This window comes from Mollisia scopiformis (assembly GCF_001500285.1).
Source record: "Mollisia scopiformis unplaced genomic scaffold LY89scaffold_11, whole genome shotgun sequence".
Classification (NCBI taxonomy): Eukaryota; Fungi; Ascomycota; class Leotiomycetes; order Helotiales; family Mollisiaceae; genus Mollisia; species Mollisia scopiformis.
Genome location: NW_017263591.1, coordinates 914,837 through 942,493, shown reverse-complemented (window position 1 = coordinate 942,493; position 27,657 = coordinate 914,837). Strand labels below are relative to the sequence as shown.

At 46.9% G+C, this 27,657-nt stretch overlaps 12 protein-coding genes across 12 annotated transcripts; 7 read left to right on the top strand and 5 right to left on the bottom strand.

Moving 5' to 3' along the window:
• Window positions 1-93: 93 nt before the first annotated feature.
• On the top strand, window positions 94-3,273 carry LY89DRAFT_707099 (uncharacterized protein). The gene is made up of 18 exons (XM_018217575.1): window positions 94-458; window positions 509-625; window positions 682-692; window positions 741-768; window positions 817-921; window positions 974-1,089; window positions 1,143-1,150; window positions 1,205-1,338; window positions 1,507-1,669; window positions 1,722-1,792; window positions 1,848-1,902; window positions 1,951-1,973; window positions 2,023-2,106; window positions 2,157-2,412; window positions 2,466-2,612; window positions 2,662-2,715; window positions 2,761-2,918; window positions 2,975-3,273. Exons 1-18 carry the CDS (start codon window positions 444-446, stop codon window positions 3,017-3,019), a joined length of 1,590 nt encoding a protein of 529 aa, XP_018071961.1. The 5' UTR covers window positions 94-443; the 3' UTR covers window positions 3,020-3,273.
• Window positions 3,204-3,978, bottom strand: LY89DRAFT_781782 (uncharacterized protein). Its single transcript, XM_018222513.1, has 2 exons — window positions 3,433-3,978; window positions 3,204-3,377 (listed from the first exon to the last, which is right to left on the bottom strand). Exons 1-2 carry the CDS (start codon window positions 3,867-3,869, stop codon window positions 3,320-3,322), a joined length of 495 nt encoding a protein of 164 aa, XP_018071960.1. The 5' UTR covers window positions 3,870-3,978; the 3' UTR covers window positions 3,204-3,319.
• A 136-nt stretch (window positions 3,979-4,114) lies between these two features.
• LY89DRAFT_58197 (putative alpha-ketoglutarate-dependent 2,4-dichlorophenoxyacetate dioxygenase) lies at window positions 4,115-5,684 on the top strand. The gene is made up of 7 exons (XM_018209137.1): window positions 4,115-4,354; window positions 4,408-4,580; window positions 4,635-4,713; window positions 4,766-4,929; window positions 4,988-5,210; window positions 5,261-5,316; window positions 5,384-5,684. Exons 1-7 carry the CDS (start codon window positions 4,154-4,156, stop codon window positions 5,517-5,519), a joined length of 1,032 nt encoding a protein of 343 aa, XP_018071959.1. The 5' UTR covers window positions 4,115-4,153; the 3' UTR covers window positions 5,520-5,684.
• LY89DRAFT_615795 (uncharacterized protein) lies at window positions 5,605-6,887 on the bottom strand. The gene has a single exon (XM_018210738.1). It carries the CDS (start codon window positions 6,846-6,848, stop codon window positions 5,850-5,852), a length of 999 nt encoding a protein of 332 aa, XP_018071958.1. The 5' UTR covers window positions 6,849-6,887; the 3' UTR covers window positions 5,605-5,849.
• Window positions 6,888-9,668: 2,781 nt separating this feature from the next.
• On the top strand, window positions 9,669-10,109 carry LY89DRAFT_584513 (uncharacterized protein; the record flags this gene model as incomplete). Its single annotated transcript, XM_018209267.1, has 1 exon — window positions 9,669-10,109. A coding segment is annotated over one exon (441 nt), but the record flags the coding sequence as incomplete, so codon positions are not given.
• Window positions 10,110-10,739: 630 nt separating this feature from the next.
• Window positions 10,740-11,586, bottom strand: LY89DRAFT_696958 (NAD(P)-binding protein; the record flags this gene model as incomplete). The annotated part of the gene is made up of 3 exons (XM_018216870.1): window positions 10,740-11,111; window positions 11,146-11,166; window positions 11,215-11,586. 3 exons carry the CDS (start codon window positions 11,584-11,586, stop codon window positions 10,740-10,742), a joined length of 765 nt encoding a protein of 254 aa, XP_018071956.1.
• Window positions 11,587-11,980: 394 nt separating this feature from the next.
• LY89DRAFT_684606 (NTF2-like protein) lies at window positions 11,981-13,813 on the top strand. Its single transcript, XM_018214915.1, has 4 exons — window positions 11,981-12,550; window positions 12,611-13,032; window positions 13,084-13,253; window positions 13,306-13,813. Exons 1-4 carry the CDS (start codon window positions 12,217-12,219, stop codon window positions 13,610-13,612), a joined length of 1,233 nt encoding a protein of 410 aa, XP_018071955.1. The 5' UTR covers window positions 11,981-12,216; the 3' UTR covers window positions 13,613-13,813.
• On the bottom strand, window positions 13,735-15,130 carry LY89DRAFT_781776 (2,3-dihydroxybenzoic acid decarboxylase). Its single transcript, XM_018222512.1, has 3 exons — window positions 14,759-15,130; window positions 14,288-14,689; window positions 13,735-14,239 (listed from the first exon to the last, which is right to left on the bottom strand). Exons 1-3 carry the CDS (start codon window positions 15,058-15,060, stop codon window positions 13,924-13,926), a joined length of 1,020 nt encoding a protein of 339 aa, XP_018071954.1. The 5' UTR covers window positions 15,061-15,130; the 3' UTR covers window positions 13,735-13,923.
• Window positions 15,131-15,585: 455 nt separating this feature from the next.
• Window positions 15,586-18,106, bottom strand: LY89DRAFT_707093 (uncharacterized protein; the record flags this gene model as incomplete). The annotated part of the gene is made up of 8 exons (XM_018217574.1): window positions 17,732-18,106; window positions 17,434-17,639; window positions 17,064-17,381; window positions 16,891-16,988; window positions 16,792-16,835; window positions 16,215-16,749; window positions 15,731-16,145; window positions 15,586-15,606 (listed from the first exon to the last, which is right to left on the bottom strand). The coding sequence occupies exons 1-8, from the start codon at window positions 18,039-18,041 to the stop codon at window positions 15,586-15,588; spliced, it is 1,947 nt and encodes a 648-aa protein (XP_018071953.1). The 5' UTR covers window positions 18,042-18,106.
• Window positions 18,107-18,439: 333 nt separating this feature from the next.
• On the top strand, window positions 18,440-20,208 carry LY89DRAFT_684603 (FAD/NAD(P)-binding domain-containing protein). Its single transcript, XM_018214914.1, has 6 exons — window positions 18,440-18,912; window positions 18,970-19,074; window positions 19,130-19,651; window positions 19,699-19,894; window positions 19,952-20,030; window positions 20,082-20,208. Exons 1-6 carry the CDS (start codon window positions 18,610-18,612, stop codon window positions 20,131-20,133), a joined length of 1,257 nt encoding a protein of 418 aa, XP_018071952.1. The 5' UTR covers window positions 18,440-18,609; the 3' UTR covers window positions 20,134-20,208.
• A 197-nt stretch (window positions 20,209-20,405) lies between these two features.
• Window positions 20,406-23,029, top strand: LY89DRAFT_58149 (putative dimethylaniline monooxygenase). The gene is made up of 3 exons (XM_018209112.1): window positions 20,406-20,942; window positions 21,001-22,712; window positions 22,773-23,029. The coding sequence occupies exons 1-2, from the start codon at window positions 20,906-20,908 to the stop codon at window positions 22,665-22,667; spliced, it is 1,704 nt and encodes a 567-aa protein (XP_018071951.1). The 5' UTR covers window positions 20,406-20,905; the 3' UTR covers window positions 22,668-22,712; window positions 22,773-23,029.
• A 709-nt stretch (window positions 23,030-23,738) lies between these two features.
• On the top strand, window positions 23,739-27,060 carry LY89DRAFT_57986 (uncharacterized protein). Its single transcript, XM_018209033.1, has 10 exons — window positions 23,739-24,002; window positions 24,048-24,070; window positions 24,149-24,157; window positions 24,207-24,307; window positions 24,355-24,551; window positions 24,599-24,808; window positions 24,861-25,180; window positions 25,224-25,954; window positions 26,052-26,689; window positions 26,902-27,060. Exons 1-10 carry the CDS (start codon window positions 23,918-23,920, stop codon window positions 26,904-26,906), a joined length of 2,319 nt encoding a protein of 772 aa, XP_018071950.1. The 5' UTR covers window positions 23,739-23,917; the 3' UTR covers window positions 26,907-27,060.
• The last annotated feature ends 597 nt before the right edge of the window (window positions 27,061-27,657 follow it).

Genomic DNA, 27,657 nt, shown 5'->3' with positions numbered 1-27,657 from the left:
TCGGTTATGAACCGACACTAGCTTCAACTCTACTCCTATCTCAACGCTTCCTCTCGGGAAAATGCCGATAACCTGAGCGTTGGGGTCCAAAGCGAAGGATTTGTTAATTTAATTCTTATCTCCCACTATTGGTGAAAACCCATGCTATTTGAAGCAGATCTTCGACAAGTTGAGAAGAGTGGGATGAAGTTGCCCGTTTATGGTAGCTCCCTCGAACGTTATCAACGGTTCTTGGGGAAGGCTTATCGTACCCACCAAATTTTTCAATTGCATTTTTGAGCCGAATTTGACGTTGCTTGATGTTGTTGGTCCTGGTCATGTGGTTCCTGGGTCTTCCTTTTCGTTCATGATCTGCTTTTTTTCTCTTTTCCTCCACTCGTGTCTGATTTCGGGGCCTATCATCTTTTTAGATTCATCCATAGTTTCGAAAAGTCTCTCGAACGATGTCGTCCGAACATGTAAGGCTGCCTGCTCATTTCTTCGAGGGATGATTCTGAAATATGTCCAGTCACATGACCATGAAGAGAAACATGGGACGAAAGATGCCAGTGGAATTCCTGATGTGATTGCAGACCATGAGACTATAGGGACTGTTGGTCCTGATGGTCTTAAACGTTCATTGAAGGTCAGATACTCTCGCTTACAGACTCTTATATTGCTAATGTCAATTTTTATGTGTAGCCTCGACATTTGTATGTCAAATGCAAGACTTCTCAACAGACTCTGCTGACTAGTTTTAGGCAAATGATTGCTATCGGAGGTGTCATCGTAAGTCCTACCTGCGTGTAGAAGATCAAAATCTGATCAAAATCACAGGGAACAGGCCTTTTCCTAGGCACGGGCAGTGATCTTGAGCATGGCGGTCCTGGTGGCTTGCTTATCGGATACTGCATCATGGCTTCATTGCTATACTCTGTAATGGTAAGCCATGGTTCCGACCCAGAACTTAATGCAGTGAGTTGATTAGTGACAGGTTGCGCTGGGAGAAATGGTATCTCAGTTCCCCTTGCCTGGCGGTCAATTTGCTCTCGCTGGTCGATTCGTGGCTCCCGAATTGGGATTTGCTATGGGTGTCCTCTATTGGTATAAGTTAGTAATCATGCTTCTTCCATCATCTAGGACTAGATGCTGATATTTTTTAGTTACATTAGTATGTGAATGATCATGGACTTGTTAGCTCATTGCTGACACCAGGTTCTCACAGTCGTGCTTCCAGCAGAGATCTCAGCAGCTGCTGTTCTCATTTCGTACTGGACTCCAGCAGGTCAAGTTGGCTCAACTTACACCACGGGTATCTGTAACAATGCCATGTGGGTCGGACTGATGTTGATCGTTGTTGTAAGTGAACATATTCTAGCCGTACTCCTTGACTGACGTCGTCTCCCTCATAGTGGGCAATCAATCTTGCAGGGACTCGCGTCTTTGGAGAGATGGAATTCTGGTTCTGATCTATCAAAGTCAGTCATCAAAAGTCTGATGTGATTCTACATGCTGAAGTAGAGATAGGTCATCACTATCATTGGCCTCATTCTCACGGGAATCATCATTACTGCCGGAGGTGGGCCCAATCACGAGACTATCGGCTTCCGGTTCTGGAATGAAACTGGTGGCTTTGTTCAGTATTCCGGGATAGCCGGTGCTAAGGGTCGTTTCTTGGGATTCTTCAGTGGTGAGTATATACGAAACTCTAATGAAATTTGTGTGATTGATATGTGTCTTAGTCTTGATCAGTGCGGCTTTCGCTTTTATTGGAACTGAGATTACCGCCATTGCAGCAGCCGAGACTGCTAATGTATGAGTATATTGATCTCAACCTATGATATACGTGCTGACTCACTGGATTGTAGCCTCGCAAAACTGTCCCACGAGCAATCAAAAGCGTGTGGATTAGACTTGTTCTCTGTAAGTTGACATCGTGTGTGGTGTTTGAAATGATCTGACACTGGAAAGTCTATCTCTGCAGTGCTTTCCTCGTGAGCTCTTTAGCCCTCGGCTCTTGAACGTACGAACTAACATACATAGATCGGAATGCTCGTTTCGCCCACTGATCCTTCTCTCAACCTCGCTTCCACGGCCGCCAAATCTCCGTTCGTCATCGCTATCAAAGTTAGTCTTCGCATCCATCTATGACAGTCCTACTAATATCATTCATTCAGAACGCAGGAATTTCCGTACTGCCCTCAATCATCAATGCTGCTCTTCTGACCAGCGCTTGGTCAGCCGGCTGCGCCGATCTCTTCGTCTCGTCACGAACACTATACGGTTTATATGCTCGTGGTCAAGCACCCAAGATCTTTGGGAAAACCCGTTCAGATGGTCTTCCTTGGGTCTGCGTTCTGTTCTGTGCCGCTTTCTCGTTGCTTTCGTTCATGGCAGCTGCTCATGGGAAGGCAGGAACTGTCTTTGGCTATTGTATGTTTCGATGATTTTTGAGTCACTTGAATTACTAATTCGAGTTTGAATAGTCTCAAATATGACTGCGATTTGCGGTATGATTTCTTGGGCTTGTATCCTCTGGACCAGCATCCACTGGCACAAAGGTTTGAAAATCAAGGGAATTGACCGTAATACGCTTCCATACAAGGCACCGCTGCAGCCTTACCTGAGTTACTGTAAGATTCTCTTATTCCAAACTTCGATACGAGATCTAAAACTCAATAGACGGACTATCAGTCGCCTTACTGGTGATCGTCTTTGGAGGATTCACTAGTTTCAGTATGTTTTCCAAAACCTTCCTGTCGACCATCACTAACAGAATAGTCCACACATTTGATACCTCGTCATTCATCACAACATACTTCCCCATACCATTCTTTCTTGTTTTGCTTTTCGGATATAAGTTGTACCACAAGACCAAGGTTGTGAAGTTCGAGGACTTCGACTTTGTCAGTGGATCATCGATGGAGATGCCTGAAGAGGTAAGTTGTGCATGATAAAATTGTTTGTGGAGATCAGTGCTGAATAGATGATATAGCATGAGGCAAAAGGTCTTCTTAGGAGGCTGGCCGACAACATTTGAGAGCGTTGTGACTTCTCACTTACTCTAGGACGCTTGTTGAAAAGTTGCCCAAAACTTTTTGTAGCAAGATGGGGAAGAAGAGCCTGAACGGTGTAAAGATGTTTCCACGTACGGTATTTGTACGAGTAGAATGATGACATGGATCGTCACTGGGCAAACACAGATCAGACTTTCAGTCTCAGTGAAATGTCTGACTCGATTTTGAGAACCCGAGTATCTCTCTATGGTGTCTACATCAAAATTTCATATTAAGTCTCATTGCCTGCTTGATAGCTTTAAATTTCTTCATCTCGGTTTCAGTCATAATTTTGCTACTCTCCATTCCCCACTGTTACCCTCACTTCTGAATTCCCTGATCCTATAACAACATTTAGTACACAAGTGGATCGATTGACACAATACGGAAGACTCACATCTCCTCATTTGCCGCCTCAAAACTAACCTCCAACGCGCCCTCCCACAACACCTTCTCTCCTAGCTTCCTCAAATTCTCCCCACCCTCCACAATCGTCAAAAAATGATTCGCAGCCAACTGTCCCATCTTACTCGCAAAACTGACTTCTCCATACGCCCACAGGAACTCCGTCTCACTGATGCCCCCAGGATAAAGTAAGATCTGTCCAGGTGCAGGATGAGAAGTGTGGTTCTCAAACGGGATGTTGAATTTAGTAGCGTTGTAGCCGAGCGGGATCCAGAGACCTTCCCCTGACCAGCGCACGTGGATTAGCTTTTGGGTGTAGGGGAGTAGGGAGCGGAAGAGGGCGCAGGTTTGGGGTGCGGAGGAGGATTCTAGGATTCCAAGAAAGCGGTATGATCCTGCGGTTATGAGGATGGTTTCTGATTGGGACATTGTGATTGAAGGTGTCAGGTTATGATTGGAGGAATTGGAGGGGATGTGAGAGCCTCCGAAGTAATTACTTCCTCTTCTTCAACGCAAAAACTTACGCGAATAAGTCAGATCACAGACTGCTGCTATTCAGCTTATTGAACGTTTCGGGGAGAGCTTGGCCGTTAGACGTCGGCCTGACCGGCTCCTAAGCCGAAGGTGGGGTATTCTGTTATCTCTCGTGACAACAATACCATATTACCATTGCACATTTCAGGAGGTCTGCACTCCCTCAAACAGACGCAAATATGGTAAATGCATTCACCACCATCTACGAGACTACCTACCCGGCACGCGGGCCTGTTCTCAAACTCAGGGGCTCAAGCGAATCATTCCAACATGGCTCGCTTACCGTCACTCCCGTGATCATGTCTGACAACTCATCATTTGGAGCCGAAATCTCTGGTATCGAGTGGAATAATGCTATTGATCCTGAAGTGGTGAAGCAGGTTAGTTGTCTTCTTGGTTTTGGGCGCCTAGAATACTGATTGATAGTGCAAAGCTCATCGGACTTCAAGACAAGTATGGAGTTTTGATTTTCCGGAAGACGGGTCTTGATAATGCGAGACACATCGCGTTCTCCCAACAGTTAGGCGAAAAGCTAGAAGTAAATCCATTCTTCTATGGTATAGAAAAAGATCGGGTCAAAGAGCCATTTTTGTGGGATGTGGGCAAGTGAGTCAAAAATAACGTGGCATTGAAAATGCACTGACGGCTTGATTTTTCAAGCATCGAACTAGATGGATCACTAGTCAGACCGAATAGTCGCCGTTGGCATCACAGTCTTGGTAATGCATTGTGGCATACCGTTAGGGCTCCTTGTGGATTTTGTCATGGCGCACGAAGCTCACCTGAGACAGGACTCTTCTTATCACCAACACCGCTCCAAATACTCTCTTCTACTTGCCCACAAAACGCCCAACTCAGGTGGATCATGGACACACTTTGCCGACACCCGACGCGCATATGCTGAGCTCCCTCAAGCTAAGAAAAACTTCCTCGAAAACTTGGTCATCGAGCATGAGTAAGCCTTGCTTCAATCCGCAAGTTGATTTTAGTGACATCGACTAACTGCATGGCAGTCTATGGCATTCTCGCAAGCTTGGGTCCCCAGAAGTGTACGGTAATCCGCTCCCACACGAGTTAGCAGCCAAGCCACCTGCGTATCATCGACTTGTTCAGGTAGCTCCAGATGGAAGAAAGACATTGTTCCTTGCGGCGCATGCAAAGCGAGTTGTGGGGTGGTCTTTGGAAGAGAGTCAGAAGTTGATTTGGGAGTTGATAGATCACTGTACTCAGCTAAAAGTAGGACATTCCTTTGATGCTGTTCGAGCGAGTACTAATGATATTTGAAGTACGTGTTTAGCATGGAATGGCTCTCCGACGGAGATATGGTATGGTGGGACAATAGGTAGGCTACTTCTTACTCTAGGATGTTTTTGTTCAAGTCATCCAAAATGGCGCTGATGAAATGATAGACAATCGATGCATCGTGCAAATCCGTACACAGAGAGCATGGGAGCCAGAGATGTGAGGAGGACGACGATCATTGATGACGGGCCCTTGGCGCTTGGCGTGTCTGCTGAAGAGATGATCACGATGAAATGCGTTTGACGCAGTCATGCACTCACCTATCTCTTAGAATATTATGTTTCTTGATTGGAACACATCTATCCATTCTGAGTATTTTCGTGTTGGACCTAACATTATACATAGGACTTGCAAGTCATAAAGTCTCTGGACGATTCCATTAACTCAAATAGGTGTTCCCAAGATTTCATCCTTTACATTAACTTTATGGTGAAAAAACAAAAAAAAGTCTCTTGATCATTCATGGCGCTGACTCATTATGCTGCAACCACTAGGAGTACCGGACATCTATGAGAGACGAGTGGCACCATAACTGATGTCTATTCAAGCCGCGGCGCCCCACAAACTTTCTATCTACGACAACCAAGGAGACGTCATACCCGGACCGCTCAAGTAGACATTAATCTGCATAGCCTGAAGCTCATCATTATAGAGCTGGAGCAATTCTAGAGTGTCACCAGTAGCACCAGTGGGCTCCAGCATGGGAATCGTGCCCAACTCGATCATCTGGTCCATCCAAGCCTGCTGAGCTTCCTGGGCCGCAGTCAAGGTGTCCGGAATGAAAGCGGACTCGGTGATATTTGCGTAGGGGAAGACTTTACCGGGAACAACACCGCTGGTGATAACAAAGCCCATCTCCTCGTCGATGACAAGGTTAATCCGGGCGTTGGGGTCAGTAGGGTGATCGGTGGGCCAAGTACAGTCGAGAGGGCTCGAGGAAGCGTTTCCATAGTTCCCAGTATCGATGACCCGCCAGCCTAATTCGGTGAACTGGCAGTCGTCGGCGACAGTGACTGAGGTGTTGCTAGCCGGGTTGCTAGAGTTGGCGAAGAGGGCAGCGCTGATGGCCTCTAAGTCTGCCCGGCTGGGCTTTGTTCGGTTCGCTGGGGGGTTCATCAAGTCTTTGTAGTTGGATGGAAGTTCCTGGGACGAGAAGGAGAAGCCGTGGTCGCCACGGAAGCGGTTGATGAAAAGCTCGAGCTCAGTGATATTCTGGCCAACCACTTTGACTCGGCCTCGAAGGACGTTTTGAATAGCGTCGTTGCCTTCGCTGATATCTAGAGCGAAGTACGCTGTGCCGTTGGTAGTGTCGATTGCAAGCAGGCTGGGCGGGCCGGCCTTGGTGATGGTACGCCAGGAAGTCATCATGCCGAGGGCTGCCGGGTGAGAGTTTTCAGTGGCCCTATAAATCATTGCTAGAGGCAGGGTGTCTGGGTTGTGCGCTACCATTGAATCCAAGATCTTGGTGACCATGTTGGTCATGCATTGTCGGGAGCTGGAGCAGTTGCTGTTGGACGTGTCGCTGCTTGACATGCGTGGGGTCGACTGGTGATTGTTCGACATTGCAGGCATTGCGGACGCCACGACCGCGAGGACCAAGGCTGCTGCCGTGATTACTTGCATGTTTGCACTCGAATATAGAAAGTCGCTAAAGTAAAGCTCAAGACAGTTCTTTGCGGATAAAGTGACTTCGAGGTCGAGTTGGGAAGCGACAGAAAGAACTGATGAAGTGAAGTACCAGATAGAACTTCGAAAAGAAAAACATATCATATGCATATGTTATATATAACATATTTCATCACAGTATTGGCCCCTCAAAAAAACCAGCTGCTGTCAACCAAAAGCTACAGGGATCTCCAGATTGTTCCCCAGTTTTCCCCGCATTCCGAGATCTACCCGGCACTCCTCCACTATCCGACAGGTACAGTCGTCGTCCCTCACCGCTTGAATGTCCACGAAGGGAGAGTCCTGTAGAAGGTACACTTCTATAGATTTGGAGCGCCGAGGAGGACCAGACACGAAATTGATGTAATTGAGAGCTTTGCAATAAACAACCCCGTCAACCCGGTAGGAGCACTAGCCACCGCATTCGTTAGTAGCTTTCCCACATCGTTCGAAGATTACCCATTGTCTTCCAATTTGCAGTTCAAAGATCTAAAAAAATATGTTATAGAGAAAGAATTCGGTAGATTGTGGGTGTAGTACGTCGTTCCAGCGAGCCACCGTAACCGTGCCTGGATCTAGCGCTCCCCTCATTCAAAGCTTTCCCAGCTTCTCCACGTTTCCCGAGGGTTAGCCTTTTTTGAGATGCATCCTTGTATTTCTTCTCCACACGCCGAAATTCGGCAATGAGTACTCGTGCTGTGCAGAAGTCTGTCCTAACGGCTAGTATCGTAGGGGAGAGTATTGTCTAAGGAAGATATAAGCGAGAGAAGTGGCTGAGGACTGCGTTCTCACGATCTGCTGCTATGAACGCACGTTACCTAGCTAGCTTTTGTGATAAGTATCTAAGTCCAGTAGGCACCTAGGTATTCTGGCTCGGCAGCGGTAGCCTCTAGGTAAGCCTCTCGGAAGAGTCATGTGACTCGGGTACGTGAGGTGGACGACGATAATCTATGATGGACTTTTGGTCTGTGGTGTATCTGCTGAGTAGGTGATTGGTATGAAAGGCTTTGTAGAGCAAGAATAAAACAATTTAGATTTTTCGTATTTTTTTATATCGTGCAACACGAGCGAAACCTGCTATATACAATCCGAGCACAAGCTTCTTAGACGAATGGCGCGAGCGCTAATACCACCTGTCAGAGGGAAGAAAGCAATAGACGAATTTATTTTTCTTCAATCGGTCGAGGCTTTGGATGGGGGACCAAATTCCAGTAGGTGTCAAACGCTTTGTCATCAAGCGCGAGGATGGAGAAGGAGGGATGCATGGAAACGGGTACCGAGCAATGAGGAGACAGAAAATCGAATCATGTCAGATCCAGGACTTTCCGGCTGAAGCAAGAGAAAGAAAACCAGCGAACAACGCTGTGCAAGAGGACGCCAGTGAAGGTGTCGAATAGCTATCGAGAGCTGGATTTCATAGTTTCTCGAAGGGTTCAGAGAAAGAAGCGGCTAGGGTTACTTGGTCACTGAGGCAGAGATAAGGGAGCTAACCTTATTTACCACAGCGCACTTCAATAAACCTTCCTGGTAGTTATTGTTTGATTGCTTGATCGGATTCTTCGGCAACAGGGCCTGGAGAAGTACATGGGAGTAAATTTTACCAACATCTTGAAGTACATGAAGCTGAGAATGGTAGATGTCTTTATCAAGAATTGATAGAGAGAATGAGTTTTCTCAAACAGCAGATTGAGAACAAGTGGATCAATTTAGCTTAAGTAATTCATAACACCATGGCACAATCGTCAGAGAAGGATACGACTGGTAGACAGAATTGTGCTTACACATCTGACAATGAAAACTTCATAAACCAGTGGGCAGTAATTTTTTGAATCTGAGAACCGGATACATAAGTTGGCCTTGTTTATACTCAATCAACGACCAAAATCTAATTGGTAAAGCAACTTTCGGAGATACCCGTCGTGGTGGTCCTGAGCCGAGCTGAGTTCTCGCTTAGCATGTCTCTTTTCGATGCGGCTGCAGGAGAGACCAGGATGATTTATCATTCTTCTCCGATGATTTGATAGCACCGCGAAAATCGTAACTGGAAACTACCTCGGACTGTCGATCTATATCAGTATACGTCCTAGGATTCGAACATCACAGATCTTCAATCATAGGTTCGTCTCTTGGCACTAAACTATTTCTGAAATCTGTGTAACATCCGAACAATGTCTTAACTCGCAAGGGACTAGCGATCTTCATGATCCTCTGCGGGATGATCTGCCACCCGTCAGGATGTACCATTGACAGGCGGGCATTCCTCCGAAGCATGCAAATCTCATGGATTCCATTCGAGCTTTCCGAGATTCGGTTAAGAAATATCTGCAAGCTGCATGCGTGATCTTCTTTGTTCGGTACACCGTGTTCAGCTGTTATCTTGACGATGATCTTTTAACTGTTTTCAACCTCTTCGTCCTCATTTCATCGCTCTCTTTTTTGTCCGTAAGTGAAGGAATTTGGCCTGATTTCAGTCAGTGCCTTCACAACGAAATGAGTTTTCTCCGAAAATCCAAAAGTATATTCCAAATGGTCTTTCCACGCAAGCACAACAACCCAACGAACTCGAGCGATGTCGAGGATGGCAGAATGGATGAGTACGGAAGGTCTGACAGACCAATTCCTCGGCTACCACGAGCTCAGGTCGATGCTTACGGCAGGCCTGAACTTGATCCAAGCGACAATTTGAACCTTTTCCGTCACCTCACAGGTATCATATCACACCCGTCCATGTCGCACAGCGACTCTTTCTTCTCGTCTGGAGGCCGTCCCGCCCCAAATTTGGGTATATATGCACGCGTTGTGCACAATGAGGGGGATGCAAAAGCTGGCTTCAAGTACTTCTCATATTTGATCAATGGTTGCTTGGGTCTGCAAATTGTGGTCGCAGCAGCATTGACAGCTCTGGGAGCAGCTGGAGGCAGTCGAGGAGCAGTCACGGTTTTCGGTGCTATCAATACTGTCATCGCGGGAATTTTGACTTTTCTCAAGGGGTCAGGTCTGCCAAATCGATTCAAATACTATCAGACTGAGTGGAAGCGAGTACGCGAGTTTATCGAACAACGGGAACGAGACTTCAGTCGACCAACTTGCGATCTGGACGTATATGGCGTTGTAGCAATTGTCGAGTCCATGTACGAGGAGGTGAAGCTTGATTTGGAAGCTAGCCAACCAGATCGCTTTGCTGGACACAGCTCGGCACGAAGGCCTGCTATGCAAGCTGATCCCACCCCATCATACAAATTCCCGAGCGTTTCACTACCACGAATGAATAGCCTGACCGAAAAAGGCAAGGAAATCGAAGCTGGATTTGGCAGTAGAGTGAAGAATTTAGCTTCGGAGATCACACACTACGCGCAAGAGGCTCGAGACGTTGGAAAAGAACTGCAGACACGCAAAGATGATTTTACCGAGGGCGCAAGTAGGGAGGTCAAGGAATATGCAAGTCGAGCGGAACGCATGGAGCATATGTTTGGAGATAAAGTCAAAGATCTAGCAGCCGAAATTGGACAAAGAGCACACACGGCGGAGCAGGTGGCTCACGATGCGGAAGAGCGAGAGCACAAGGCTATGTATGGCGCGGTGAATGAGGCAAGAGACCATTTGCAAAGACTGGAGACAGATGCCAAAGATAAGTTGGCTGCCCCCGTGACGATAAACTTGTCTGCGTCACATTCTGGAAGCATGAGAGCAGAACACGACGAGAAAAAGCTGGCGGAGGATTATTGACTTGAGGAACTTCATTGATTCACGTCCTGAGCCGAGGCCATTATCTTTCGTCCTCCATTCGCCTTGGAGGCCCTAATTTTCTACATAGATCCTTCCAGCTTGAACCCCGCCATCGATAGGGATATCAACCGCAGTAGTGTAGCTGCTTGCATCACTCAACAGATAAATGATAGCTCCTGTCAAATCATTCTGCGTCCCAATTCGTTTCAATGGTGGTGATTTCCACATTTGCTCGCCCTCGATTGCGTTTTTCAAGTCCCGTACTGCCTTTGTCATATCTAAATCGATGAATCCGGGAGAAATGGTGTTTACACGAATTTTCCACTTGGCCAATTCTACAGCAAGTGCTTTAGCAAGCATCCTCACAGCACCTTTGGAAGCGTTGTAAGCTGCCATGCGGTATCCTGGAATAGCCACATGAGCGCATTGCGAGGCGATTAACTCCTTGCTTTTGCATCTGCTTTGCTGCGAGCTGCACTGAGAAGAATACCCCACGAACCTAAAGAAATAATTAGTTTTACCTAGATATCTTGATCGAAATACATACATTCAATTCCTGTATCCTTGTCATCTCAGCCCACGTCTGTTCCGTGAATGGTTTATCGATTGCAATTCCAGCACAAGGGACCAGCCCATCCAGACTTCCCAGTATCTCAATCGCTTTTGCGAATGACGAGTTTAGCGATTCCTTTATTGTAACATCTGTCTTGATGTATTCGGTCCTAACGCCGAATTTTGAGGATAAACCTTTGTATTCTTCGACTGGCTGATCCTGGATATCCATGATGACTACATTGCTGCCCATTTCGCAAATGGCACGAGCGCAGGCAAATCCGATGCCTTGTGCTCCTCCAGTCACGATGTAGCTTCGATTCTTGAGTTCGAATTTTGGTCTAACATCTTCCAGTGGAGGCGCCATTGTTGTTGTGCCGAATAAGCGTCGAATTTCGGAATTGACTTTCCAGGACTTTTTACGACAGAATGAGAGAGGAAATTAGGGAAGAATTTCAAAGATTGGATTGGATTTAGGTTCCGAAAGACAAGCAGAGCTCATGATATGCATGTGATGTAGCAGTCACAAGTGAGTGTTATGTCGGGAGTTGAGCTGTCGGAATCGTCGTCATATGGCGGAGGCGGGGCGGACCCGGAAGCAATTCGTTCAGTTTATTATTGTGGGTTTCTGATAACACTACATTGGTGACTCTCTCTGAAGACGATTATTAGTGCCGTCGCCCACTTCCGACAGCGATACCGACATGTACGATTTTGGAGATAACGACTGGGTACTTACCCGACACCTAACTTTGGATTCTAGTAGATCGCCACTTGCTGTGACTTTGACTCTCAATCAGACCTCACCTTGGAGCTAGATCTCAAAATTACTCCCCAGAAAAGGGAGATCATCAGGCTCGCTCGCCTCCGACATATACCTAGATACATTTTCATATTCTCGGTATCACGTGTCTCTAAAGTTCCTCCACCTTTGCAACCCCTAGACGTTAACTCTCAACTCTCTGAAATTTAATTACCTCGACAAAACTACGCAAAGATGACATTGGACATTGATACAAGCAAAGCGCCCACGCCCTTGCCGACTCCTCGCTTAACAAAAGTGTCTTCACGAGTTTCTCTGTTGTCTCCATTATCCCGGCAAGGATCTGGACCAGGCTTGATCATCCTGACTTCAGATTCAAAAGATAACTTAGCCATCAAGCAAGGTGTGCCATCGCTTCTGAGAAAGTGGGCGGAGGAAGGATATTCTGTTGTCGAGATCCAAGAGAATGCGCTTCAGAATGGGAAGGCTGAAGAACTCCTAGAGAGAGCAGTTTCTGCTCTTTCAGAATGTGAGAAGTGTGAGCCAAAAGGAGTGGTCGGGCTTGTAGGTAAGTTATGATCACCCAAGAACGTCTTTCGGAGAGCATATGGCTAACACGAAAGAATAGCCTACGAGCCCAAGCTGTGGAATCAAGTGGCATCCAAGCTCCATTCCTTCAAAGAGATAGTAGCAGCAATTCTTTACGCTTCTGCGTCTGAAGTTTCGTCTCTTGAGCCAAGTCATTTACCTCTCATCCGACACGTTGCTGGGAAATTTAAGGCAACTCGAAGTCCTCAGCTCACCGACTACGAGAACCCTCAAGTCAGCAGCTATTTGTTTGCGACGCCATTTCAAGACCATTTCAACTATTCAGCTGAAGCAGTATCTCATACTCGCAATCTCACTTTCTTGAAGAAGCATATGAATGGACCATTCTTTGACTTAGAGGTAATTTGGGATGAGCATACGTATTTTGAATTTGAGAATCGGAGTGTGGAACATACCATGGCGACTATGGTTGATGAGCCTTATGTCAATCATATACCCACTGTAAGCTCTTCCTGAACCTACACTATTGAATTTTAATAATGTTCTGCGCAGATAACTGGTGGCATTGGAAGAGAGAATCTGACAAGCTTTTACGCGCATCATTTCATCTTCAAAAATCCAGAGGATACGGAGCTGGAACTTATCAGTAGGACAATTGGTGTTGATCGAATTGTTGACGAATTTATCTTCAAGTTCACGCATCAGACAGAAGTCGACTGGCTGTACGCTCAAAACTTCCCTTCTTCGGTGTTCATTCGCTAATATTTGTTCCAGGATACCAGGAATACCTGCCACAAACAAGCGCGTAGAGATTCCCTTCATGGCTGTCGTCAACATAAGAGGGGACCGTCTCTATCATGAACACATTGCGTGGGATCAGGGAACTGTATTAGCGCAGCTCGGACTTTTGCCTGAATACCTACCTTACCCGCATCCACTGCCAGATGGAAGGCAACCTGGCGCAGGGAAGAAATTTGAATACAGGTTGCCCGTTGCCGGTATAGAAACTGCTGAGAAGATGAGAGATAAGAACTCGGTATCTTCGAATGAGATGTTTGCATTTGGGATTAGAGAGGTGTGAATAGGGAGATTCATGGAAAGTTATCAACGGGTCCCGCTTTGAACAGTCCAAAGGTGCTGAGCCTTCTCGCAATGCACTATATCAGTACAGACCCTGAAATACAGCGTTGTCTATAACTCGTTCGAGCGATGATGAACGTGGGTAGAGAGCGAGTTGTCGATCTCTCGAACCTAACTCAAACTCTGAATATAATGAACCCAATATTCGATCTGAACATAACACCAATTCATGCTCAAGCTACTTCTATAGTCCACAGAAAAAGGTGAAAACAGAAGGCCATAGACTGAGAATGAATTGTCAAACTAACACCCTCAAATAACCTTCGCATCACTATCCTTGTACTCCTCAAGCTTAAACAAATTTTTAGCATTCTCCCTCCCAATTTTCAATCTATCCCTCGTATTCAACTCAGCATTATCAAACCAAGTACACCCATCTTCAAAAGTCTCAAAGGGATAATCCACCGAAAACAAAATCCGATCCGAACTAACCTCCGCTAAACAAAAGTTCAACGTCGTAGTTGAGAAATGGCCAGACGTCGTGATCCAGATATTCTCGTTGAAATATTCACGGATCGTCTTCTTGCAATCTAAACCTAACAACTTCTTGCGGTCTTCGAACCAATGGCTTCGCCTATTAGCTCTGGGAGGATGAAGGAGAGGATGCAAAACTTACTTGATTCTCCACATATCAAAAGGGATATGCTCTCCCATGTGTCCAATGATAATCTGCAACTTCGGGTTCCGATCAAAAACACCATTCGTGACCATACCCAGCACGTGCAAGCTAACGCCTTGTGCAAAGGATAGGGGTGGTCCAACAAGCCAAGACCGATCTTTCCACAGCTTCTCATAAATGGTTCCTGTTGGATTGCGAGGATGGATGTAGACTGGCACATCAAGTTCTGTACAGGTCTCCCAAAACACGTCCCATTTTGGATTGTCGTAGAAAATCATGTCGTCACCATCAGGTCCAGATCGCTGGGTGTCGTTCACCAAGGCTCCTTTGAAACCGTATTCGGTTACTGTACGGCGAAGTTCTGCTGCTGCTTCCTTAGGGTCGTGCATAGATAGTGTCCTAAAATTTCAAATCAACACTGCCCCTTCTTAAGTCTGCTTTGAGCGAGCCAAAAGTTGCAACACTCACGCAAAAGCACCCAGGTGATCGGGAAACTGCTTGAGCTTCTCAGCAACAAAATCATTAATTTCCAGAGCCAAAGCCTGTGCTTCCTTTTGGTCCCAAATATCTTGAACACCTGGAGTAGTGTAAGATAAGATCTGGTAGCCGACACCGTGTTTATCGGCATGTTTGATGCGGAGATCGTTGAGGTCTTGGATTTCTTGAACATGTGTTTCTGGATCCGTTGAGAACATGCCTGCCCACCATCGGGTCTTCTCTTCCAAGCGAGGAAGAGCGAAGGCTTCTTCGAGGATTATTTTGCCGAGCATCTTAGCGACGTTAAAAAGCCTAGTAAACAAAATGCTTGGGAGCGAAGTGTAAAGACGAGAAGGATATGAGCGAAGATAAAGGCCATAATGGAGTTATACCTGGCTTGGAGACTTTTATATGCATGCGCCAAAATGCGGGGTCGGATACCGGAAATGCTGCAATTGTGAAAGGGACGGCATTGTACAGAATCATGTGCATTCCAAGTTGGTCCCTCAGTGGACTCAATTGAAAATAAGCTTTAGTATTCATGCAGGCCCTGCGAAAGGGTCGAAGTTGAGCCAGGGGGTGGCTGCGGACCGCCAACCTTGCGTTGATGAAGGACGCGGACCGCCAGAACTTCTCCACTCTTTGAGAACTTTGAACCTATGAGATGAACTTAGGGCGAGGTGGGATTTCGCTCAAGTTTCTGTTATATTAGTGTTCCGTTTATTCGTCTCCCATGACGAATGGCTAGTTTTAGGGGGGTGTTGACTCAGCACCACAATGTCAGGAGGTGAAAAGTTTTACGAAGCGAAATATGGATATCATTGGTTACGAACAAATCTCTACATATAATACACATCAAATCCCAAGCGGTTGCTGAACTCCCTCATTCCATAAAGCTGGAAAGTTGGGAAATTGCATCGCATAACTTTCCCACATCAGCTGCAATCCAATATCGTCTCCCACTTGAGTCATGTTCGATGGCATTTCCAACTGACCACCAAGATACCCTCCGTCAAACACTGCTCCTATATCATCGCCGCCATGGCTTGCTTCAGGAGTTCGTAATTGCCCTAGTGCCGGTACTTGCGACTGATCTCCGCCTTGCCATCCACTACCGATTTCGTCAAAAGTCATGATCTGTTCCACATATGGATTGGTGCTTGGTTTCTGGTGTATGAGTAGCTGTTCTCGGTACAGTTCGATTGCGCTCCAGAAGCTTGTTAGAATATCGTAGTATTGTTGCGCTTGCGGACTCAGTCTTGACAGTTTCTGAAGAGTCTCTCGAGCGTGATTTAATGCTTGCTGGATTTTGGCACAGTCTTCTTCTTCTACCAAAAGGCAGAATCCTAGTACTAGACCTGCAGAGAAGAGCCATGCTCTAATTGCGTTATTAGTAACTTTATTGGAGGAGGAAGAGGTGAGAAAATGATAATTTAGAAGAACATACTTTAAAAGACACATGTTGTCGAGGAGAATATTGTTCACACAAGCTTCGTAGCACAGCTGCGTCATGAACATAGCGGAGCTAATACATCCCTTTGAGAACTGAAATACGATCTCTTTCTCTCTCTCGTCTGCTGGCAGCTCAGTCAGCACGGGAAGTGCTGTTGGTGACCTTCTGCCGCGCAATTGAGACATTACACGGGAGATCAGAAACTGCCGCGTGACCAATATCACACCAAAGTAATATGTGCAAGAAACATGAATGTTGCCAATAGTGAGCTCGCGAGGGTCCGGTACTAAGTGAGTGTTGCTGTCACTCTGAGCCTTAGGAGAATTGCGAAGACTTTCTGGCAATGCTTGACTCCACTCTCTTAACATTTGTAGAAATGTTTCTGCAGATTTGATATCAAGATTGCTGGAGTTTGCACAGCTTTGGACAATGGTCTCGATGATGGCAGAGGACTCGTAACTCGCTCGTAGAGCCAGTGTTCGATGATCTTTGATCTCGTTGCTGACATCTTCTTTTTCGTACCCATCTCCTTAAATTGTTGGGGTGCTGCTCGGCCTTGCAAGAATGGAACTGCACAAAAGGTCAAGGACTCTTAAGCTCATCCAAGTCCGGCGCCTGTATATATTACGCGTCAATGAATACTCGCCATAGAAGTGTTTGCGTAATTTACCTCACTGCTCGCTCCTCTACTGACGCACGACCATGCTGATACGAAATGTGAAGTCCCAGAATTATTGCAGCCTTTGAAGCGATCCCAATGTAGAGAAACTACATCACCTCGAGTTAGATCTTATCCGGCAATATGTTGAACGATAAACATTGAAGTCAAAAAGTCGGACGTACAGCAGTATTTCGACGGCAAGCCCCAAGCATGAAGAAGGCCATCATCAAGAAAATTCTAATCATAGCAAGCGAGGGGTCTTGTAGCATGTGCACAAAGGCTATTTGTTGAGCTTTCGTGAAATACTTTCCCGCAAGTTTGATCTCGGCTTCACTCTTTCCTCTGCACTGAGCACCAATCGCTATCATGAGATAAAGGCATGCCATATCATCTCGTTGGGGATGAAAGTTCAAAGACTCTGTCGCCGGATGTTGAATATTATCTAAGCGGAGAAGCCGAGAGATATCTTGATCTGAGAAGAGATGAAGTATACCATTAGACTAAACAATTGTGAGACATGATAAAGTTACAGGCGTACAAATGATGACTTACGACTCTCAGAAAGCATTGAATCAAATCCTGCTTTTCTGCATGATCAAGGGCGTCCTCAAATTGACCAGTTCCACCACTTTGCACTTGGACTTCTAACATGGTCTTGTTTTTTCTAAGGTCCGTGAAGGACGACGGCCCAATATAGCGCTTCAGAGTCTTCTGTAAGAACTGCGGAAAAGAAATGGCAGCGACATTGCCAATGTAGACTGCCAACTGAGGTCAGTTCAATACCGTACTTCAAGACTTGAAAGTATAAGAGATAGAAATGAAGACGAGAAAGCACAAAGTGACAACGAACCTTGTTCGCCTCGAGAACTCAACAGCATCGTCGGTTGTTGACTACACTGTAGTGATGATTCTCGGGTCTCAACCACACTCTCACTCTCCCGTTCACGTAACCTCGAGTGCTGCGTATCGATAACCCTAGGACTCCTACTCCTACGACGCTGTCGCACAGCATCGGGATAAGTGCACGACGCAGCGCGGCCCTTCTTCACGCATAGTGAACAGGGTAGATTCGCGTCGCAGCGCTTCTTCGAGGTATTGCAAGTGATGCATGCCTTTGGGGCACGTTGCCGGTCGGCTGGTCGCACTCGCGGTCGGGGCATTGTTCATTCATTCAGTCATACGACTTCAAGTGGGCGGCATTGTGTTTGATGCATTGAAAGTCGGGAATGATACTTGTGGATGTTAGGTTACTGTTGCAGAAGTGGGATGCTTCACTACCGTACTTGGCGGGCTGTATCAGTTAGGTGCTTTACCCGACGTTGATCTGCGGTAGCCGCCATCGCCACTGCCCGAACCAAAACAAGTAAAGCAGTTGGGGCAAACTCTATTTCTTGTCGGCATTTGTTCCTGACTCTTAGAAATCGAAGCGTCGACTAACCCAAGACTTTTCAGCTGTGAGAGTCGGCAAAAGCACTCCTGTCGGCATCATTTTTCTCCAATGGGTTGTCGGCCGCAACGTATGACTGCGCAACGGAGATGTCGAAATTTTGTTTCACGAGTACAATCATGTATGAAGTAGGTCATAAACTTGAAGAGTTCAGTACAAGTCTCTCTGAAGTGCTACTTTCTCTCATATTATTGGACGATTTTGCTTGAACATTTGCGCCCAATCTCTCATCTCTCAATCTGTTGAATTCGTATCGCCTTGAGTATAAACCAATCGTAAATATGCCTTCTCAATCTGGCTGGAGGTGTCTCGACATCGCCATAGTAGGCGGTGGTATCGGTGGTCTGGCCGCAGCAATTGCTCTTCGACGAGCGGGCCACAAAGTCACCGTCTATGAACGAGCTGATTATGCTAGAGAAGTAGGTGCATCGGTGTCCTGTGCAGCCAACGGAACTAGATGGCTTCATGAATGGGGAGTTGATGTTCCGAAGGGTGACCCTGTGGTGTTGAGGAAGCTCATTCGACGGGATTGGAAGACTGGCCAGCCGGATTTAGTGTATGACTATGGGGAGAGATGGGGACATGTGAGTTTTCAACTTTGGCATTCTTTGTCGAGAAATAATCTGATTGACGTTGCACAGGTGTACAACATGTTTCATAGGCAGTACATACATGCAATTCTGATGGAAAGCGCAGTTGGTGAAGAAGGAGAAGGAATTCCTGCCAAACTTATTGTTAACCACCAGGTAAAGAGAGACAATATGGCTGAGAAGATGTTTCATACTGATAGATCCTTGAAAGTGCTCTGAAATCGACCTCGAAACGGGCAAGATCACACTCGCCAATGGCAATACAGCGACTCACGAAGTTGTGATTGGAGCTGACGGCATTGGTTCTAAGGTCCGCACTCTTATTGGAGTCACTCCCGAACGGAGAGCAGCTGATGCCAGCTGTCTGCATGCGAACGTCGACACAGCAGAAGCAGTAAAGCTTGGTTTAGTTGACTACTCCCAGAATAGCGCACTTGAGTATTGGGGTGGCCTCGATACCCACTGCAAGATTGTGTTATCGCCATGCAATGGAGGCAGCTTACTGTCTTACTACTGCTTTTTCCCGAGAGAGAAGGGTGATTACAGTAGTCAGAACTGGAATGCCGAGTCTACGGTGGAAGAACTTCTTGCTCCATTCCCGGACCTAGATCCTCAAGTTTACAAGCATCTGTCTATTGGGAAGGATGTCAGGCCATGGAGATTATGGATTCATGAACCGTATCCTTGGTGGCATAAAGGAGTTGCCTGTATCATGGGAGACGCAGCTCATCCGGTACGAATTTGCCTCGAGAAGTGTAGGCTCAGCTGACAAGGAGACAGATGATGCCAGACCAAAGTCAAGGAGCTTGTATGGCAATCGAGGATGCATCTTGCTTGGGTATCGTGTTCAGCAAAAAGTTCTTCAATGGAGACATTTCCGAATCTCTTCAGACTTATGAGGTGGTAAGAAAGCCTCGAGCGACTAGAGTGCAGGCTGCGGCGGCAAAGGCAAGAGAAAACATCAATGAGGGGATAGGTGAGTGTTGAAATCTTAAATTCAGAGGATATTTGCATAACTTTTGATGTCTCCTAGGCTTTTCAAGCAACACAGACTCCGCAGTGTACAAAGTGTCGAATGAAGAGGAGAAATTGACGATCGAGGAGATGAACGCGTAAGATAAGTGAAGCACATTATTCATGCTTGAGCGCTGACTGTTTGATAGTTACGACATGCATGAAGATGTAGCAAAGAAGTTTTGTTATAGATTCTGGTGAAGGGCGAGAAGTTACCAAGGGTAGAGAATGTTGGAAATATAATTATTTGTTTCTGCTATCAAGCTTGTACTAGAGACATATATTGCCATGTAGTATTCAAGTTTCAACCTTTTCTATCAGATAATGTAAGGAATTGATTGTCTCAGATTTAAGCCTGTTTGGCTTGAGAAGTGAAGAATCTCAAAGCTTTTTTTCTCCACCGATTGCTCCGTATTCCTACATCACCAATCGCCGTAACATCTGGAAATTTGTCAACATAGGTCCATACGAGTCACTTCTCCACTAATGATTCAATTGTCGACAAAGCACTGGAACTGAAGTTCTTCTGCTATTCCAGAGACATGTCTCATATTACCCCGCTTCGGTATAACCCCTCCGCAAGGATGTGTCTCTCCACCTGGAATGACAGGCGGAAACTTCCGCAGATATCTTGATAACGGTACAGCCATACACCTCTTCTCAGATCGAGAAAGTCGGGTGCTGAATTAACCAAAGCTAAAGATAACAAGCCCCGGATGAGGGGAGGGGAGATCTTCAGACTTGTCGGTTACTGAACCTTACCCGCATCCGCCGCTTCCCCCTTATCTCGCCTATCACCAAATTAAAGTTTGTCACCAAGGATAAGGAACACGTCGGCAACGCCAACGTAAACTGATACCCCTTTTCCGCGCAGCTCTATCAGCTGTTCACACTTCATGAAGAACATCCTATATCTATCGTAGAACCTACGTTGAAGCTCAAAGGAATCGACGACGTCTTTGATTGATTCAACATGGCTGCCACATACGACCTGGTGGTCGTCGGAGCGGGTGAGTCTTGATCCTCTTTGAATAGCTCCATGTGATTAACACGTGCACCTCTTACCAGGATGGTTTGGTCTTTCCTCCGCAAAAGCATACCTAGATTTCCATCCCCAAGAAAAAATCCTCGTCGTCGAAGCGTCAGGTAGTTGCGGCGGAACATGGTCGAAAGATCGTCTCTACCCTGGCCTCAAATCCAACAACATCGTTGGCTCCTACGAACACCCTGATCTCCCCATGTCAGAAGCCGTCTATGGTGTCAAGCCCGGAGAGCACATTCCTGCCGCGGTTCTACATCAGTATCTCACTGATTTTGCGAAGAAATTCGGTGTCTTTGAACGCACGCGCTTCAATACTAAAGTCGATACCGTGGAACCTAGCGTGTCTGGAGGATGGCAGTTACATGTCTCTACTGGAACTTCATCGGAAGTCATCGAGACAAAGAGATTGATCATCGCGAGCGGCTTGACCTCGACGCCAAATTTCCCTCAATATCCTGGCCAGGAATCGTTTACTGCACCATTTTTCCATGCCAAGGACTTTTGCGTTCGAGGTGATATCATCAACAAAGCCAAGAGAGCTGTTGTCATCGGTGGTGCGAAATCAGCTTTCGATGTCGCGTATGCTTTTGCCGCAAAAGGAGATGTAGATGTGGACATGGTGATCCGAGAAAAAGGCCAAGGACCCGTCTGGCTTTGCCCAGCGTATGTGACGCCTCTGAAACGGAGGACTGAAGAACTTCTCCATACGAGACTTTTGACTTGGTTCAGTCCGTGTCCGTGGGGTACCGAAGATGGGTTTGCAAAAGTGCGGAACTTTCTGCATTCCACGGCAATCGGGAGGTGGCTTGTCCGTGGGTTCTGGAAAGTGATGTCGAATGATGTTATCACTCTGAACGCATACGACAAGAATCCTTTGGTCAGTCAACTGAAGCCCTGGAATTCCATCCTGTGGACTGGATCTGGAGTCAGCATTCATAATTACGAGACGAATTTCTTTGATCTTGTGAAATCGGGGAAAATTCGCATTCATACCACGGATGTTTCGAAACTGGACGGCAACACTGTGTATCCGGAGAACGGAAAAGCTATCGAAACAGATGTTGTTGTTTGTGCTACCGGCTGGAAAAAGGACCCAACATTTAAATTCCAGAATCTAGGAGAAGCAGGTCTTGGCCTGCCATACACGGCGGTCGAAAAGACTGGATTAAGCAGGAAAGCCGATGAGGACGTTCTGAAAATGTTTCCCAGCCTTCGAAATCAGCCTATTCTCAAGACCCCCGCACCAGAAAGCGATCCTCTGAGACTCTACAGATTCGTGGTGCCGCCCACTATGGTAGCAAAACGTAACCTCGCATTCGCAGGTATGGTCTCAACGGTCAGCACATCGATTTTCGCCGCCGTCCAAGGTCTCTGGATCACGGCCTACTTCGACGGAAATCTCGACAGGATAGCGAGCAGCCAACAAGAGATAACAGATGAGGTGATGCTTCATACACAATGGGGGAAGTGGAGATACCCTTGTGGATACGGAGCCAGACTACCGGATTTTGCTTTTGACGCACTTTGTTATATTGATCTGATGTTGAGGGATCTTGGGTTGAAGAACCATAGGAAGAAAAGCCAGATGGAAGAGATCTTTAAACCTTATAAGCCGACTGATTATGCGGGGTTGGTGGAGGAGTGGGAGGCGGGCCACGATGGCTATCCGGTGAAAGTGAATGGGATACATTGATAGGTGGAATGCTTAGAAATGGAGATCTTATGCTAAGAACTAAAGGTATTTATGTTCATACCCAAAGCAGAGAAAACTTAAAATGAGAAAAGAAATCCAATCCAGTTGAATCATGTGATACATTCTCCTTCTGTCCAACGCTGAGCGATAAAGCAGAACGAGAACATTGCAAACTTGGAATCTCAGAACGTAGGTACTTATCTGCCGCCTGGTTACATAAATGGAAGATCAAGTTACCATACTAATGATAGTAAATCTTTGATATGTACGCACGTGACTAGAATCAGGCATCAAGTGAAACGGATGCCTAGAGAGAAGGTTCCAGACAGATATTGAAGTTTAAATTACCATCTCGTACTCAAAAGGTGGTGTATTGGAGACTGTAAGCAGCTCTTGAACAAGGAATCCTTGAGCAGCTTAACATTAGGTTTGTAAGACAGAAAGGACAAGGCCATTGAGGGCCACGCGTGCTTGATAGACTTTTCGGGAAAATGAAGTGATGCCGGTAGACACTGAAAGTCTCATTATGAGCCATGCAAGAGATGAAAGAGATTAAAGGAAAGGGGTATCATGTGATAATATTGTCTTTCAAATGGGGAAAACGATGATGCGGCCGCTAGCGCTTACAGATCAAAGCCACAGACCGCGCATGGCGGTAACCTGAATGGTGACGTACAATTCAACCTCAAACTCTTTCTTCCAATCATTGCAACGCCCAGATCGTAAGAGAGACCCGACATTCACCTTTCGTACCCGCCGTACTCTCGTCAGCGTTAGCTACCTTACTCAGCTGTTGGTTTTAGACCTCATCGAGTCATATCCCGGAGAGATATTGTTTGTATATTCTGCAACTTGGCAACAATTGACGTGTTCCGGAGGCGCCGTACCTTGATCTGATCGTCGCCAGGATAAGCCTCTCGCCGGTGACTAGAAGGTAGCGAGTCATCCAAGCCCTTTTCGACCGGCGAAGCGGGCGAAACATAAGGCCGGTCGTCCTTGAAACCTAAAGAACAGATGTTCGAGGATTTTAACGTCAAGACGTTTCTGACCTTGTTGGGAGTGATATAGAGCCCGGCGGCAAACTTCAAGCTTGTCTAGGTATCAATCGATCAAGCTTCACATCCGAGACCACTGTAGTTACAGAGTTCACGGTCACGTTATCGACTGCACGTGGCAGCACGCGTTTTTCACTTGATCGCTCAATGTACCAAGAGTGTGGGGAACAATAAGAAATCTATCTGTCAGGTACCATGGACGACCAAGAGGAATCGCCTCGAAGTGCCAGCGGCAGCGGCTCTGCGGGACCAGGAGCTGGCGCACCGAAGCGGGGTCATAGTGGGTATTGCTGATTACTACCATGTTCATGACTGACTGATTCAGGAACCGCTTGTAATTCCTGCAAGGTCAGTTCAAGCACCATTCGAGAGTGACCATTTCGGCCCCTTGATATTTGTCGCTAAAATATACTGATTTCTCAATAGCGAATGAAGGTATGTAGCGGACCTAGGCCAACGGAGTCCCCCAGCTTAAGTAATACAGGTCAAGTGTGAATGGGATCAAGAATCTATTTGTAATCGCTGTGCCAAGCATCAAACAGAATGTGTGTTTACAATACCAGAGCGCAAGAAGCGTGAGAAGAAGTATGTAGTCCACATGTGACATTCTTCCAAGGCTCACCGGCATGAAGGGAAACATACTTGACGACCCTCGAGGACCGTCTCAATCGTATGGAAGCCGTTATGGCTCAATCAGGCTTGTCTATGCCAACTAAAGAGCCAGGAAAAGAAGCTAAAACTCTTGCATCGGAAGAAGTGGGCATTCAAGATATTCCTGATAAGATGTCCCTGCTCAAGATCTTTGATGATGGAACGACATTATTCATTGGCACGTACTCTTTTCCTCAGATAACTCCCTTGACTTATACAGTACAGGTGCTTCTTCTGGGTTCTCTATCTTTGGACCTCAAGGCTTGAAATGGGTGACTGAAGTTACAGGGAGCACTGAATTTGCTAAAGTTATCATGAGCCTTCCCAGTCCGCACTTACATCTGGCCTCAATGGGACCAGAAATGTGGGGTCCACTCCCAGATGACCAACTTGAGCGTCTTCCCAGCAAGGAACGCGCCATGATCTATATCACCGGTGAGCCGTCTCGCGCAGATCTCTACTCGCACACGCCTCACACAATGTACAGAATTCTTCAATGGCTTCGGGGCCATTTTCCCTCTGTTTTCACAACCAATATTCATGGAAAGATTTGTGCGCTTATATCCTCTTACACCTTCCCAGGATCCCGCGTGGTATGCTTGTCTCAATGTGGTATTTGCGATTGGATCAGTTATACTCAACAAGCAGCAAACTCGTAATTCTCCTTGTAGTTCCGCTTCCTCGCCCCGGTCTTCGAATCCAGAAGATGAGGTTTGGTGGAAGTGGTTTAGAAATGCCAGCAGCACCTTTCTCGAGCTACAATTTCGCGAAGGCAACATGTCTGCTGTGCAAGCTATGATTGGAATGGTATATTGCCCCCAACTTGTCTTGGATATTACTAACTTGACAGGCCTTTATTCTTCAAACTCTCCCAAATCCGTATCCTTGTTCTGTTTTAGCAGGTGCTGGTTTACGTCTTGCTCAGGCAATTGGGCTACATCGCAATGTCAGTGATGTTGGGCTGACACAAGCCCAAGTCGAAGAGAGACGAAATGTCTTCTGGAGCAGTGTTATAATCGAACGTGCAATAATAATGCGCTCTGGAAGACCGTCTGTCATGCAAGAAGATGACATAGGTATCGACCTTCCCAAGCCAGCAAAGAATGCTATGATGGGCCCAAATGTGCCGCAGCCGATTCGATATATGGCAACATTATCTCTCCTCCAAGGCCGCATATACAACAAACTCTACTCCGCCAAAGCAGCTACTCGATCTACACTGGAAAGATTGCAATGGGTCAGCACTCTTGACGAAGAATTACAGGAGTGGAAGGACAATCTTCCGATAGAGATTCGGCCGGGTAATGAGATGAAGGTCAACAGAGAATTTGTCATTCCTGTCATTATGATGCATTACGGCTATCTTAATGCGCTCTCAACAATACACCGCTGCTCGGTCCACTACAAGTCTTGGGCGAATGGTGGAGAACCTCCTCTGAATATGGAGGCAATGAGTAGTATGAAGCTCAATCCTCGAGTATTCTCCAGTGGTGCTATCACTGTTGGTGCTGCAAGAGGTGTGATGAACCTATTGAAGGAGACCGAAAGTCACGTTGATCAGAGTGAAATGAACGTTATCAGGTGAGATCCGTCCGCATCGCACTTTGAATTTTACTCACCACCCTCTCAGAATGATGGATTACTACCCATTGAGCGCTTGTCTTATTCTCTTTGCCAGCGTCCTACAGAATCCCAGGGACTCCCAAGCGCTTTCCGACGTCGCACTAATGCGAGGCGCTGTCGATTTTCTAGCTACAGCAATGGACTCCGATGACAGATCCCCTAGCACCATCGTGATCCGAACCTTCAAAGCAGTCTGCGACCTGGCCGGTCGCTTCGTCGAGAAGGCACAAGCACAAGGGACTCAAAATCCCAAACGCGGCCGAGAACCCCTCCAAACACCAAACTATGTCCTCGACAGCTCACCTCTGGATTACGTGGATAAAGCCATGACCGATCATCCCCCTGGAATGCCTCCTCCTTCATCCGACACCGAATCTTCCCAAACCTTCCGCCAATCCCCATCTGCCCCCCTCCCGGAAACAACATCCTACGACTCCAGCATCTCGCAACAACCACCATTCTCCATCCACCAAACGCTCCCCAACCAACCCGGCACAACCCAACAATTCCTCAACGACCCCCTCGCGCCATCAATCGGCCTCTACAACACCGATCTCTACGGCAACAACGATCTGTCCGGGCTAGACAGCGGCCTCGGGGCCGGCGTCGATTTCTTTCCCAACGATCTGCTGATGCCGACGGATGGGAGCTGGTTCTTTCCGCTGGCAAATACGGCGATGGCACCGGGGAGTAGTCTTGATGGTGGGATGCCGAGGGATGCGTGGGTTAGTACTACGGGGATGGGGTTTGGGTGGTCGATGGGCGGGGGGCAGAATGTTGATTGGGGGTTTGGGGGCACGAATCCTGGTGGGACGGAGGCGGGGGAGAAAGGGGAGGAGGGGCAATGAGGGATGGGTTTGGCGTTCGGGATTACAGAACAGGGAGTTGGTGCTGAAGACGGTAAGGTTAATGGTGTACGATTAATGATGACGCTGAGCGATTATCGATACTCTCCTCGCTTTTCTGAACCAAAGAAATTATTTCAACTCGGGCGTTTCAGGAATGTGAGATGTGCGACGGAACACGAGTCCGCATTCTTCATTTTTAGTTCGCTTCGTAACATTCCACAAGAAGCATCCGCTAATCTCCCCTCTCTCGTCCTCAGAGATAGTCATAGTTCCATCAATCCATCTATCTACTCAACTCAGGCAAATACAGCCACTTTTCATCTCACCATACGGTTTAACACTCTCGAACCACCACCACACCTCAATCACAATGCATCTCCCCACCCTCCGCCTACCCATCCTCATCCTCCTCCTCCCCCCCCTCACCTTAACCGCAACCGCAACATTAACATCAACTCTCCCTTCCCCCCTCGACATAACACCCCTTTTCTACGTTCCCAGCCTACAAATGCACGCCTCGCTCGACGACATGATTGGCCTGAGGATGAAAAATGGAGAGCCGGAATGGAAGAATGTGAGTAGTCCTTGTTTTTCTCCCTGCATTCGAGAGAGAGGAGAAAAGTGAAAAAGGAAGGGAGAAAAGAGGCTAATAGACTGGTGATCGATAGGAGCGTATGGATATCATAGCTTCGATTAAGATGTGGGGGGAGGGGAGTGGTGGGGTGGTGAGGAGGAGGTGTTGTGTTTGTCGACGTTGGTAGGGGATGGGGGAAAGAGGGGTAAGGGGGAGGATGGTTGGGGAGGGGGTTAGAG

Excerpts from the sequence above, each read along its gene's own strand:
- LY89DRAFT_707099 (XM_018217575.1), top strand. Across the intron at positions 1,793-1,847 it reads CAGCAGCCGAGACTGCTAAT|CCTCGCAAAACTGTCCCACG; the intron begins GTATGAGTATAT and ends ACTGGATTGTAG. Across the intron at positions 2,107-2,156 it reads CGTTCGTCATCGCTATCAAA|AACGCAGGAATTTCCGTACT; the intron begins GTTAGTCTTCGC and ends TCATTCATTCAG.
- LY89DRAFT_781782 (XM_018222513.1), bottom strand. The coding sequence starts at position 3,869 with ATGTCCCAATCAGAAACCATCCTCATAACCGCAGGATCATACCGCTTT. Across the intron at positions 3,378-3,432 it reads GAGGCGGCAAATGAGGAGAT|GATCAGGGAATTCAGAAGTG; the intron begins GTGAGTCTTCCG and ends ATGTTGTTATAG.
- LY89DRAFT_58197 (XM_018209137.1), top strand. The coding sequence starts at position 4,154 with ATGGTAAATGCATTCACCACCATCTACGAGACTACCTACCCGGCACGC. Across the intron at positions 4,355-4,407 it reads ATCCTGAAGTGGTGAAGCAG|CTCATCGGACTTCAAGACAA; the intron begins GTTAGTTGTCTT and ends GATAGTGCAAAG. Across the intron at positions 5,211-5,260 it reads ATCACTGTACTCAGCTAAAA|TACGTGTTTAGCATGGAATG; the intron begins GTAGGACATTCC and ends TGATATTTGAAG.
- LY89DRAFT_615795 (XM_018210738.1), bottom strand. The coding sequence starts at position 6,848 with ATGCCTGCAATGTCGAACAATCACCAGTCGACCCCACGCATGTCAAGC.
- LY89DRAFT_684606 (XM_018214915.1), top strand. The coding sequence starts at position 12,217 with ATGACATTGGACATTGATACAAGCAAAGCGCCCACGCCCTTGCCGACT. Across the intron at positions 12,551-12,610 it reads AGGAGTGGTCGGGCTTGTAG|CCTACGAGCCCAAGCTGTGG; the intron begins GTAAGTTATGAT and ends ACGAAAGAATAG. Across the intron at positions 13,033-13,083 it reads ATGTCAATCATATACCCACT|ATAACTGGTGGCATTGGAAG; the intron begins GTAAGCTCTTCC and ends TGTTCTGCGCAG.
- LY89DRAFT_781776 (XM_018222512.1), bottom strand. The coding sequence starts at position 15,060 with ATGCTCGGCAAAATAATCCTCGAAGAAGCCTTCGCTCTTCCTCGCTTG. Across the intron at positions 14,690-14,758 it reads GATCACCTGGGTGCTTTTGC|GACACTATCTATGCACGACC; the intron begins GTGAGTGTTGCA and ends TTGAAATTTTAG. Across the intron at positions 14,240-14,287 it reads TTTGATATGTGGAGAATCAA|CCATTGGTTCGAAGACCGCA; the intron begins GTAAGTTTTGCA and ends TAATAGGCGAAG.
- LY89DRAFT_684603 (XM_018214914.1), top strand. The coding sequence starts at position 18,610 with ATGCCTTCTCAATCTGGCTGGAGGTGTCTCGACATCGCCATAGTAGGC. Across the intron at positions 18,913-18,969 it reads ATGGGGAGAGATGGGGACAT|GTGTACAACATGTTTCATAG; the intron begins GTGAGTTTTCAA and ends GACGTTGCACAG. Across the intron at positions 19,075-19,129 it reads AACTTATTGTTAACCACCAG|TGCTCTGAAATCGACCTCGA; the intron begins GTAAAGAGAGAC and ends GATCCTTGAAAG.
- LY89DRAFT_58149 (XM_018209112.1), top strand. The coding sequence starts at position 20,906 with ATGGCTGCCACATACGACCTGGTGGTCGTCGGAGCGG. Across the intron at positions 20,943-21,000 it reads CCTGGTGGTCGTCGGAGCGG|GATGGTTTGGTCTTTCCTCC; the intron begins GTGAGTCTTGAT and ends ACCTCTTACCAG.
- LY89DRAFT_57986 (XM_018209033.1), top strand. The coding sequence starts at position 23,918 with ATGGACGACCAAGAGGAATCGCCTCGAAGTGCCAGCGGCAGCGGCTCT. Across the intron at positions 24,308-24,354 it reads CGCAAGAAGCGTGAGAAGAA|GGAAACATACTTGACGACCC; the intron begins GTATGTAGTCCA and ends ACCGGCATGAAG. Across the intron at positions 25,181-25,223 it reads TGCAAGCTATGATTGGAATG|GCCTTTATTCTTCAAACTCT; the intron begins GTATATTGCCCC and ends CTAACTTGACAG.